The sequence below is a fragment of the Fundulus heteroclitus genome, chromosome 12, assembly GCF_011125445.2.
Source record: "Fundulus heteroclitus isolate FHET01 chromosome 12, MU-UCD_Fhet_4.1, whole genome shotgun sequence".
Lineage (NCBI taxonomy): Eukaryota > Metazoa > Chordata > Actinopteri > Cyprinodontiformes > Fundulidae > Fundulus > Fundulus heteroclitus.
This window is the reverse complement of record NC_046372.1, coordinates 37,179,185-37,191,820: the sequence shown is the minus strand read 5'-3', so window position 1 is coordinate 37,191,820 and position 12,636 is coordinate 37,179,185. Positions and strand designations below refer to the sequence as shown.

At 39.5% G+C, this 12,636-nt stretch overlaps 1 protein-coding gene across 1 annotated transcript in view; it reads left to right on the top strand.

Annotated features, from left to right (window-relative positions):
* The window catches only part of rimbp2 (RIMS binding protein 2), a 107,203-nt gene extending 94,816 nt beyond the window's left edge, over positions 1-12,387 (top strand). The window contains 8 exon segments of the mRNA XM_021318354.2: positions 1,100-1,281; positions 2,887-3,055; positions 3,199-3,261; positions 4,319-4,422; positions 4,950-4,976; positions 5,494-5,565; positions 7,620-7,754; positions 10,694-12,387. Of these exon segments, the coding sequence (XP_021174029.2) occupies positions 1,100-1,281; positions 2,887-3,055; positions 3,199-3,261; positions 4,319-4,422; positions 4,950-4,976; positions 5,494-5,565; positions 7,620-7,754; positions 10,694-10,894 (953 nt within the window). The 3' untranslated portion in view covers positions 10,895-12,387.
* Positions 12,388-12,636: the final 249 nt, after the last annotated feature.

Genomic DNA, 12,636 nt, shown 5'->3' with positions numbered 1-12,636 from the left:
AACACACCAACTCCTCCGATTCACCTTCCATATCAAAGCAACTCTTCACCATACAACAATATCTCCCTCTTACCTTCACAGCAGCCATCCCCTTTTCCTTCTCCCCCATCTTTAAAAAGGACAGTGGATAGTTTCTTATGTTCATTTTGCATGACCCCTTAGCAAAACAGTGAGAAGGAAAGACGGTATTGAATGAACTGATGCATTACTGAATGAATTGCTTCAGCAAACTCCCAATTGTATATTCATTAACTCTGCTGCCATCTAAATCAATGACCATTTGGCATCTCCCACGTGACATGTCTCAGTTGCAAAGTTATTAGCTAGTCAGATCTCCAATCTGCCATTGGAACATTTAACATGGTGATCCATGAAATGCTTGAAGAACTGATATCAGGTTCATCCCTTCCCCCTCACTGTCCCTGATATCTGCATTGCCAGGAACCAGCGGAGCATTTGATTTGTTACCTCCCACTGGAACACGCCCCATTCGCCTGTCTTCTGCCGCACGTTGCCTTCAGATGTGGCCTATGTGCATCACATTATGCCTGCATTTGATTATGCCGCGGTTGTGCAAGAATGCTGCCTTAATTACACGTAGTCCCAAGAAAGCATGCATGCCCGATCGGCCTCTGTGAGATAAGGCAGTGAAACAGCAATGAATGGTAGTACAGTGTTACTTGTGTCTGGATGTGTCACTCCCTTGCACCCCCCAAAGACCGCTTGTGTCCTCTCTGTGTTTGTGCTGTAGTGTGCTTTGTGCTATTTGGGTATCGACACACCGGAAAACAGAGATGTGTGAACTAAGAACCTTGATGTTCTGCTACGTTTTTATTTTTATTTATTTTTTTTACTTTTTATTTTTAAAAAAGGGTGATCTTCTGTAAGTGTCTGATGAACACAACAGGAGTTTAATCATTCCAAAATGAAAATGAATAAAAGTCTCACTACGGCATTCGACCTCTGGCTCTTTCTTCACACGTCTCTTTACACTCTCCCCTGTCAGCAACAAAGAGATATCTTCTGCTCTCATTGCCTCTACAGCCCACACGGCTGTATAAGGCTGGTAGTAGCAGCAGAGGCCTCCTCTATGTTTCAGACGGCTACGGCGGGCGCAGACACGGGCGGGGCCGCCAATCCCCAGATTATTTTGAGGAGTCCGAATCGGAGGACCTGACCAGAGTGTTTGTGGCTCTGTTCGACTATGACCCTTTGTCCATGTCCCCCAACCCGGATGCTGCTGATGAGGAGCTGCCATTCAAGGAGGGCCAGATCATTAAGGTAGTGGTTTCATTCTTCACATCTGCAACTCGGTAATTTATTAATGATAGAAAATGTATCTTTATCTATTTTTGTGGTTGGGTTGCGCCAATGACCTGGCCTTTCCGTCGTCTTGCACAGCTGGATTGCAGCAGTTAGGGTTTGTGCTACTTATGGTGTCCGGTTCTGTTTAACTCTAAAAAGAGTGTCGTGGTTGCTACAACTAAGGTAGTTCAGGAAGTAAATTTCCTAAATATTATTATCAAATAGAGCAAGTGTTATTTGTGGTGAGCAGCAAGTAAAGTAAGTAAAGTACTTAGGTCATATCACCAGAAATGATCAATGTAATGAAGTCAAGGTGCAACCAACTACAAGTTGCACCTGCAAGCTAATATGTTGGCACGGAAATCAGATGTAAAACAGATGATCGTAAAGTGGCCGTTATTAGGGCCTGTCGTCCTTCTTTTTATCTGGCTCGACTGTGCTGTGATAACAGTAACGGCAAATTAACAAACTTCTGTTTTCAGGATGCATTCAGAATCTTTGTTAAGCTTCAAAGATGGAAAACACAAAACGAATATGTATCTCCAGTGTTTTTCCCATCTTCCTGAGGACCTTGATGAATTAATTGGCTGTTTGATAGGTTGACGTAATATAACAAAATGGGCTTTGGCTGTAATGCCGCATACTGACGCAAGGTATTTTTCCAGTTTCTAGAAAGACTGGAACAAGTGTCTGTATCACTTATAATGGCTTCATATCTGTAAAATGCAATGTTTACAGGTATTGCTTATCAGTCTGTCGTTTTCTTGCATTTTGTTGTTTCTTGTTTCAATGATTATGGCCCAATCTGTGTGGGGGGAAAGCTGAACAACATATCAAGATGTGACACTCAGAGGGGTCTATTTATTTCTGGTAATGTGAATAATTAGGATTTAAAGGTAATGAAAAACAAAAAATCTATTTCTCAGAAAGTTAGTATATGGGATAAGAGAATTATAAAAACACATTTTACATGGAAATGTTTTCACCATGGTGTGACCTACAAAATCATAGTGAAACCGCTTACTTGACAGGTTAAGACAAAAAAGATAATTGTTAAAGTAGCTGGCTGTTCATACAGTGCCCTATCCAAACATATCAATGGAAAGTTGAGTGAAAGGAAAAACTGTGGTAGCAAATGGAACCAGAGAGGATGCTAGAACAGTCTTACCAGCTTTAAGGAATCACAGGAGCAGATAAAAGTGAATTAAGGCTCCTCTTAGAATCAAGTCTGTAAAACGAGCAGATACGTCAAGTTGCTTGGGTTCCACTGCAAAGTTTCCCCAAGTTAGTGATAATTTAAGGAACCATGATGTGTCCAAGCGTTGGTCCACAAGTGTTTTATTATGTTCAAGTCAGGGCTGCACTCCCCTAGAGATTTCAGATCTCTTAAATGTTTCCCTCTTCTGGAGAAGTAGATGCTGATTTCATTTTCCAACAGGAAATGGCATCTGCCCACATTACTTTAATGACCATATCTTTTGATATTCTAATTTAATGAGATGCTGACAGGTGCTTTATCAGCATTAAATTGACATTTGTTTTTGTTTTTTTGTCACCTCCAATTAAATTTTTGTTATTTAGGTATTTGGCAATAAAGACACAGATGGATTCTACAGGGCAGAGATCAGAGGTCGAGTGGGGTTGATCCCCTGTAACATGGTCTCCGAGATCCAAACAGAAGATGATGAAATGATGGACCAGCTCCTCAAACAGGGCTTCCTTCCACTGAACACACCTGTGGAAAAGTTAGGTGAGACAGATCCAACCACCCCTCCCCCTACTCTCTGCTGCTATCTGGTCGACTTAATGCTGCTACAAGCTGCCTTTCACTGACCTGCCTTTCCTCTCGTCTGCTGTTCCAACCTAAATGTCCTTTTCTTCTTTCCTGTGAAGTGAACTGTGACCGTTTTAAAGATGGACGCTCAATAAATCGCAGGTCCAGAAAGTCCAAACGAGGTTGGTGAGCACTGAGATGCAAATTCCTCATGTACTGGCTATTTTTGAGCTATTGCTGACTACTACTTTGTCTCAGTAGACTCCAAGAGCCTCATCGTATGACGCTGTGCCTCTTACTATGGTTTTCTTCCAAGAAGGCAGACTTGATTGAAATAGTTTTAAAAAGACATTTCTAAATGTTTATCACTAAATGTGACTCATATTTTTTGGATGTTAAACCATAGAATCCAAGAAATATTCAAGCCTTAAAAAGACCTCTAATCTTCTTGGATGCATAATAACAGCAAAGAATAAACTTCAGATTTGATGTTTTGTGCCGCAAACACAAACACACCTTCTCTTCCCATTTATTAAATGGATTTTACAAAACTCCCTGCAGATAACACAGAGGGTTTGTAAAAGCCTTTCTGCACAAAAAATGATTTTATAGAGTCTAACATTTTAATTTGTTCAATTTCTCTCACATTTATTCCTCTATTGTTTTATTGCCCATAATGTTCTATGTTTTTACTTGACTTGACCATTTTGTTCATTTCATTGTATCCGTTGTGGTGAACTGTCTCATTTCTGTTCTTAACTTTTGTATAACCCTTTATGTTACACCCGACTGTATAAGACAGGCTCTATGATTAGAGTTTGAAACTTGTGAAACGTCTCCATGTTCTGCTATGGATAAAAAAAAAAAAAAAAAAGGGAAGTCTTGGATGAAATGAGGGGGCGCTGAAAAAAAACAATCTGTAGCAGATACTGTCTTTTGAAATATTAAAAAAAAATCAGATCAATCACAGGGCAAGAGTTAAAGCTCGTCCTTCTATTTATCTGTGTAATGTTGCACAACTACTGGACAGAGAATAGTTATTAGTTTCTAAGTATTTAAGACAACATAATTTGTTTATCATATTTGTATAATATGCAAATTTTAAAGAACAAGGGTCGACCCAGGACTTTTGTATCGTGTCTTAAATGGATGGCTTTGTGCAGTTGTATATCATTGCAGGTGAGGCGTTGAAAGTCTAACGACCAAATCTTCACGTTTTGGTTTTCTTGTACTTGACAGAAAGAAACAGACGGAGCGGGCGTCAGTATCCAATGTCAACACGGAGAATGGTGGCCCTGTACGACTACGACCCCCGGGAGAGCTCCCCCAACGTTGATGTTGAGGTATTGATTGCCAGAAAAATCCAGCTTTTTAAGTTTTCTAACTCTAAATGCGTATAAGGCGTGTCAAAAATGCTTGCGCAACCCAGGCACAGAGACAACTCCTTTGTATATTATAGTTTCAAAATTCAAGAAACTAGTTAAGTTTGGAAAACACAAAAAAAAATACTACAATGTTATGTTATATACAGTTATTGTTGTTGGGTTTCTTGCGTAGCAAAGGATAAATAGAAATGTATTCCTCCTTGGCTGATGGATAATGTATAAAGTTGCTAGAATAGAAACCGCAGCACTTTCTTTCCCCAGCTTTAAGTGTCTTTGCTAAATTCAACAGGACAACTGCTTTCTAGTCGTGTTTTATCTGCAGCCTCCTCGACATTCACAGTTGAGGCTGATAGAGAGGTTAATCTCTCTACTGCCTTTTTAGCGTACCTAGGGTATTGAAAGTACTTTCCCATGCTGTTTCATTTGGCCCCTCCCTCTTGGTTTCACTTACTCTCACCTTTCTATTGGCACTGCCACCGACTCAGTATGAAGGCAACAGACTGAATGAGGAGGTGAGTGAGGGTTGATGAGGGTATGGTACCGTCCTCTGTGTGTGTGTGTGTGCGTGTGTGTTTGTGTCTCTTCCCCTGGTTGTTGGACTGCAAAGGAAGAGGTAGGCTTCACATGACAGGTTACGGCCCTTTGTCCTTGGTGATCATAATTAACGCCCCCCTTCATGCATCTCCCTCTCTTCGGTTTGCTCTTTTGTGTCGCTCTCTTATTTACTTTACATGCGATGTGTTTGGTTTGTGTGATCCCGTTGGCGAGATCTGACAAGTGCGTTCCAATCCTGTCTTCAACTTCCACCATCTGATGCATTTTACAGAAGTGCAGTGGTCTATTCACTGAAGCTGAATTGACAGTTTTCAAGATGCATCACGTTGTTTTGGAGAAGGAAGCACAACATTTCAAACTCATCGAACCCCAGTAGATTTGATGTCTTCAGATGTGTTAGAAAAACTGATTCTGCTGTTGACAATAAAAGTACAAAAGGTCAATTCTTGCTCAAAGTTTGTTCTTCTTTGACAGGCTGAGCTGACTTTCTGTGCCGGCGACGTAATCACAGTTTTTGGTGAAATAGATGAAGATGGTTTTTACTTTGTAAGTACTTAACATTTTGCCTGGCTGTCAAAAAAAACAAAGTGACGCCTTTAAAATGCTCTTTTTAGCTGCTGGACTTTTGTTGCCTTCTTCATTGTTGCAGAGTTTTCAGACATTTCTTTTGAATTTCTGCAGACTTCATCTCTAAGATTCAGTGTATTGTAAAGAAAATGCTGCACCTTACAGAAACATGTGGTCATACCACAAACCCACAACAAGAAACATGCTATACATTTTTTTGAACTACCCAAGGAATTCATTGCTGTAAATAATCTACTCCTCTAAAATAAAATACAATCTCCTGCCTGGAGCAACATTCACATTCAAGGTTACAAACGTGTAAAAATCTTATTGACTTCATGACAGGCTTACAGTACCTTAGAGAGTTAAACAAATGAATCACTATTTAAAGTCTACTGTCACAGATTCATACTGATTGTCTTAAATGGCAACATGAGGACTAATTATTCAAATAAGAGAAATTTTGACAACTTATTTGGAGCATATTTTCGAGATACCCGAGAACAGATGTTACAATGTGTGTAAAAGGTCAGATTTGAGGTGTTAAAGATAACCACAGCTCAGAGTTCTGTTAGATGTTCAGACATTTCTTTGGTTAGCTATCCACTTAATACATTAAGGCTGGACGGTATAGAAAAAAAACCTTATCGATAATTATATTGATCGATAATTATCAACAAATTCAAAACATATTTTACGTGTAGACCTGACCATTTTACGCTGTGGCGTAGCAACCGATTTTTAGATACAGTACTCACAAACACTGAATACAAACTCAATCTTTTATTCAACCAACTTTTCACCAAAACTGCAAGTTTTTAGACAAAGAAAAAAGAACGCATGCTCTCTGAACTCTTTAAAGGGGGCGGGGCTTGGTTCCTGGGTTAAGGTTTGTGATTGGTTGGGAGGATGTAACGACTAATATTAACCTACATGACAGGGTAGAATGCAAAAGGAAGAAAACCTTTTATTCTATTGAACTTTTTATTGACCCTTTTTTCCATCATCGATATACGTCTATCGATCGATATATATTCTTATTAAATTATCGTCCAGCCCTACAATACATCAATCTGAGCAAATACCTTCTAAAAAGCTCAACCCAAGAAATGCTTTATGTACATGAGGTAGATAGTGTATGTGTGTCTAAATTCATAGTTAATTAACAGCTAACTAGCAGAGAGTAAGGTTCCCTGGACTGTAGATAATTGGCAGCACTAGCTAACAAGATGCTGCTGCAATGACTGTTTGGTTTTATCCCAGAGAAACACAAAGAGAAAACACATTTCCAGTCAGCGATGAAATGGAGCTACTTGTCAGCTAAAGGGGCAGGACCTCCGCAGGAATGACAAAAGTGGACACTGAAACTTCTGACCTTTTCTCAATTTGACAATCTAAAGTAGGTTTGGAAATGTTGAAGTTTTTTTTTTTTTTCTCCAAGATTATAACGTGCCTTGCCACAGAGCAAAGCGTGTTAAAAGTCTATATGTCCAGCGAACAGCCTCGATTTCAATACAGTTCAAACTTTATGGTGCAACCTGAAGGATAAAATGTGCACGACAAAGGAGCTTTTCATTCGTTGAAATCCGGGGCCCAAAGAAAGCTGATATGAAACACAGAACAGTTAGAAAAAAAGGGTTATTTTTCCCCTTTAGATTCATGATACAAAAAAAAAAAAAAAAAAAAACAACCATGCTCTATTATTTACGACACTGTTATTTAGGTTTTCTGAGCTGTCTGACATGCCTTAAAATGTCAGTAGTTAAAGGAAATGCTTTTGTCAGCTGTTTTTAGGTTTTGCTTTTTCCGTTTGCTACAGAGCAAAATTGACTAACTATTCCCAAAGAGCAGCGATTCCATATTTTTAGGGGTTCTAACCGATAAAAACCCTCAGAAACCCACATCCGCTTTCCTTTTCACCTTTTAGCTCCCGCATGTCTGAGTCACAGCATCAGAAAATCACAAATGACAAGAGGCGACATTTGACCACCACAGCAGGCGCTGGGATCTAACTGTGCTTGTGTTCTCCACAGGGCGAACTCAATGGACACAAGGGGCTTGTTCCTTCCAACTTTCTAGAAGAAGTGCCTGATGATGTAGATGTTTTTCTCACCGATTCCCCATCTCGGTATCCCCAGGACACTCCAGCGAGGATAAAGACCAAAAGGGTACATGCTCCTTCGCAGTACTAGCCCTCTGTCATCCATTCCCTCTATCTCCTTTAGTTTTGTGTCTGTGAGTGTGCGTCTCTCATTGATTAAAAAAGGGATTTTTGACTTCAGAGCATTATACTGTAAATAAATAGATGTTTAAGATCTATGAAAAAAAAAAGTCTAAACTTACAGAGGTACCTTTATTTTTCATGTTTACTACTGTGAAAGGGGGAAGGGTTTGCATTGTATAATAAATGGAAATACTGTATTCATAAAGCATTCTCAGAGAGAGTGAACCGAACAGGCACACACTCCTGTGACTTTTTACCCGTCTTGGAAAACAACCGTGACCACCTTTTGCACATGCCCATGTAACATTCTAACAAGATGCTTTATGAATATATTCTGTGTTGGATCTTATTTTTTTTTTCTGTTAGAGTAAATAGTTTTGTTGTACTGAAAGACGAACTATGTAGTCTGTAGCTCAGCATGGTATATAGTCCAGATGCATGGCCCCTTGAACATTTTTCTAAAAAGATTCCAACTCTAGCATAGTACAACTTTTGTATCTATTCCTGAATGCCTTGTTTTTGTAAAATGCTTTCTTGTAAAGTAGCGAAGGTCTTTAGCTTATGTTACCATCAGAGAACCATTTCAGAAGTAATTATTTGCTAAATGAAAAGTTGTGATGTTAATTTTGTGTTTAACAGATGATGCAACTGTTGAAATATTTATAGGTGTCATTAGATAATTCTTTCCATATGTTGTACTTTGCCATTTTCGTAGTGCTTACTATTAAAATGCCATCACCATATTTTTTTTTTATATCTTTTCCTCACCTGCTTGGCAAAACAGAAGAAGAGTGTTCATTTCACACCTTAAAGGCTCTGTTTCCGTCACGTAAGTGAGCAACTGAGGATACCAAGATTACGCTCTCCTCGTCTAATGTAGATGGCAGGGGTATGCTTAGTTTCTGGTATGGACTCTCTCTGTATGGCCTTTATTCTTTGGGACTACTGCTCCTTCTAGATGGTTCAGCAGACATCCTCTCTTCACCAAAACATTCAGCTTTGTTTCTTACACGGTAACCCTTACCCTAGCCAATGCATTAGACAAGAAGTGTGGTATCTTCAGTTGTTTCTCTGAGTGTTGTACATGACAATGTCCGTCTCCTGCAAAAAAGTCTCCTGCTGTAACTCATGATATGCTGAAAGGCCGTTCTTGCACAATTGCACTATAAATGAATTTTTAAATATAAATAAATCATTGCAATCAATAGTACTGCAAATAATCCGACTTCCAACAGTGCAGTAAGGTAGAAGGCATCAAGTGGAGACCTGTCCTGATTATGTCGAACATTTTAAGTTTTACACCAAGATCTATTTTTCTGAAAAAGACCTCTTCATTTTCACATTTTATGCAAAAGCAACATGGAGGCGAAAATTACCGGTAAACCAAATATTAAAACATAAAGAAGTAATTTGGTCAGTTCATAAAAATGATGTTGATATCACTGGTCCATAATATGAAAAAGCTAATAAGTCCCTCTGAGATATGACATGTTAACTGTTTGATGATTGGGTCCTCAGACCGTACTGCCATAGAAACAGACCATACTTGGTAAGAAAAAGAGTCACTAGCTGAGTCCAAATACACTTCTGAAATGAAATCTCTCATTGAACTAAAAAAAAAAAGTGGGGACGCACATTTGTTCAATCCTATATTTAAAAGAAAAGATTTATATACCAAAGATCCAGAAACAAGATAGTTTTTTTCTGATTTACTTGTCCACCAACAGGAAATTACCACATTTGAACAAGCAGCCAGTTTAAAACCCTAATTTATGAGGGTCTACAAGTCAAAACGATTAATTTGTCCAGTCTTAATTTATATGTGCATTTATGTGTGGGTTCTCTGTGACGTGACATCGTTTAAATACGCATCAGTCTGAGTCAAGGAGGTAATGAATAGTGCTGATGAAGATTCTCAGTCATCCTTTCATGATGAATCCAAAAAAGGTTAAAAAACTAAACAACTGGACTTCTAAACGTTTCGCTTCCCATCCAGGAAGCTTTCTCAGTTCAAGCGAAACGTCTTCAGCTTCAGAATAGAAGTCCGGTAATGGAATACGGAGAGAGAGAAAAAAACGCATCTGGAAATTGTTTTACTTCTACATTTTTCCCCCAGAAATCCTACAGTTTTGGAGAAAATTATTTAAGAAGTGTAAAACTGATGCAATTTCTGAAAAGCAAACAGAACTACTGTTGCTAGAGATTAAGGAGGTATGTTAATAATGCGCTACGTTGAGGACAAAAAAGCTCTCTGATCATCAGGGCAACTTAAAACGCATTTCTTCAAAAAGACGCTGCATAGCCTCCGACTTTTGTCCCAGAGTCTCACTTTACATATTTTTACATTTACTGCACTGCAAATTGGGTCATAAAGTTATGACAGAGACTGCCTTGGGTAACCTTTTCCTTTCTGAAGTGCAATTGAAAAGAGCCTTTTAGCTCATGATTACAGAACAGTAATGGTGACTAGTAGTATCTTTGTAACTCAGTTGTACCAGTAAATATTTATATTTAAGAGATGCAAGAAAGTAAATGTGATTATCAATATGTCCCCAATTGTAAATCTGTCCTTTTTCATAGTCATATTTTTGGGAAATGTCACATTTATGTGAATGTTAGTTAAGTCCATCCTTACTTTTTTTTTTCTTTAGTAACTTCAAAAAAAGAAAAAAAAAATGGTACCTGTCAGCTGTCAGAGGGGGTGGGAGGGAGGGGTCTTTATCCGAGTGCACAGCGCAACATCCAGGGAGGTAGGCGTAGGAGCTCTATGGTGGCCCTGCAGAGACAGAAAGGACTTAAGAAAAGGTGGGAAGTAGTGACTGTGGTTTGAGAGACGATTGGCTTTTTAACACCCACAACTGTCCCTTACGGGTCTTCCATTAGGTTCCTTTGGACAAATCGGGCCCGCACAGAAGAGCGCCCTGTCCCACAGTGCGTCCACACATCCTCGACTATGGCCCCGCCACCGTGGGGCCCGGCAGTCCCTTCAGGCCCCCTATGGACATGTACTCCTCCAAAAAGAAAAGGGGACTGCTCTCCAAAGGGAAGACACTACTATTACAAAGACTTCGCGCTGTAAAATAAGTATTGAAAATAGTGGCATCCACTTATACTGTAAAAAAAAAAAGAAAAAGAGAAAAAAAGAAATCCAAAATGCAGTGCACAGGTGGCATTTGCAAGCTTAGCAAATGCTTTATTCTTTTACATCTGTTGTATATTCGACTATTTGTATTTTTGTTACGGGTCCATATGCTCCATATTTTCAATAACATTTCATATTATGGGCCCATGACCTCAAGGTGATGTGTTGTGCTGCGCACCTCCATGTCTGTGGCTGATGACGCGTCACAAAGACAGCCACGAGCGCTCTGCACATGCTCAAGCCTTGCATTTTTTTTTTTTTTTTAAACTATACACAGGTCAGAACCGGGTCTCTGCGTTCAGAAAGCAGAATGTCACAACACAAGACGGCCAAATTACAGCTTGGAGTCCAGACTTAATCAAATGCTACACCTGGTTGGAGCATGTGGACTGGAGCTGGAACAGAGCAGCCATGAGACATGAGGTTTGCGTGCTTTTATTTTATTTTTACTTCAGCACATTCCCTCCTGAACCCTTGAAAGCACACGTAAAGGTGTTGGGCTCATTATTGAAGTTGGGGCACGCATTTGGGCAAAAAAGAAAAAAGAAGCTTCTTCTGCATCATTTCAACAGCTGTGGCAGTCACACGGCTCCCCTCCAAGTGTTGGCCACTTGGAAAACAAGCACATTCTGTATCTACCAGAGGGCCTCTGCAGTAAATACCGGTCGATCAAGCCTCCATGCATTTGCCTTACAATCGCACAATGGTTAGTCCTGTCCAGCAGCTGCATACCCAACACTAGTTTTGGCGTTTGCAATTATTCCTGACTGGATGCGCAGGGTGACTCCAGTTTTCTAGTGCTGTCAGGCTGCTGTGTTGATGTTGCTCATAAGAAAAAAAACAAAATACCTTTATGAAGCTATAAACGGTTAAAAGTCCTCCCTCCATCCCAACCGATTAAGGAGTCATGTTGTGCCACCGTATGATGCATTCCAAAAATAATAGGATTAGTTGACAAGAGAACCCTAAAAACGTAGTTATTCTATCAGAATCAACATTATTGTGCTGTAGTTGACTTCCAGCATGCAACCCTCTGACTGTAGGTTTGGTTACTCAACAGCAGTAAACTATATGAGACACAAGGCTACCTCTACGCTGCCCTTCCTATCTCTCCAACTGTGATTTTACAGACCAGTCTGTCACCGATGCCTGTTGTATGTCTCAAATTACGTTGCTGCAGGATACAAGTACTGTATGTCAATATATCCAGATATCTACACCTTAAATGTAGTGAATGTACAAAGAATTGAAAAGCCAATGTATTACTGTCCAAGCTGCCCAAAAAGGATTGTGCAGACGTCCGACTTGGTGCATGAGATGATCAGTCCGCCTCCTCCCCATCTCCTCGTGCCGTTTTCCATTTCATCCTCCAGCACATTTCAAATTGAGCCTATGTTTTCTATATACAAGAGTTAAACTGCCAAAAAAAAAAGAAAAAAAAAAGAGGGAAGAATGTATGCAAAACATTCTGAAACTTTTACAATTTTTGGGCTAAGCAGCCAAGATAATCGACAGTAAACTGATGACCATCTGTTCCTCTTTATGGACCATGTCCGCAGACATTTGCTTTTATTTGAGTGACTGCAAATCTTTTTGTACTTTGTCCATTTGTAAAATTGTTTTTAAATGTTTATACTTGATTTTCAAACTGCCTTTTTTGTACATTTAACTTTCTAATCAGACA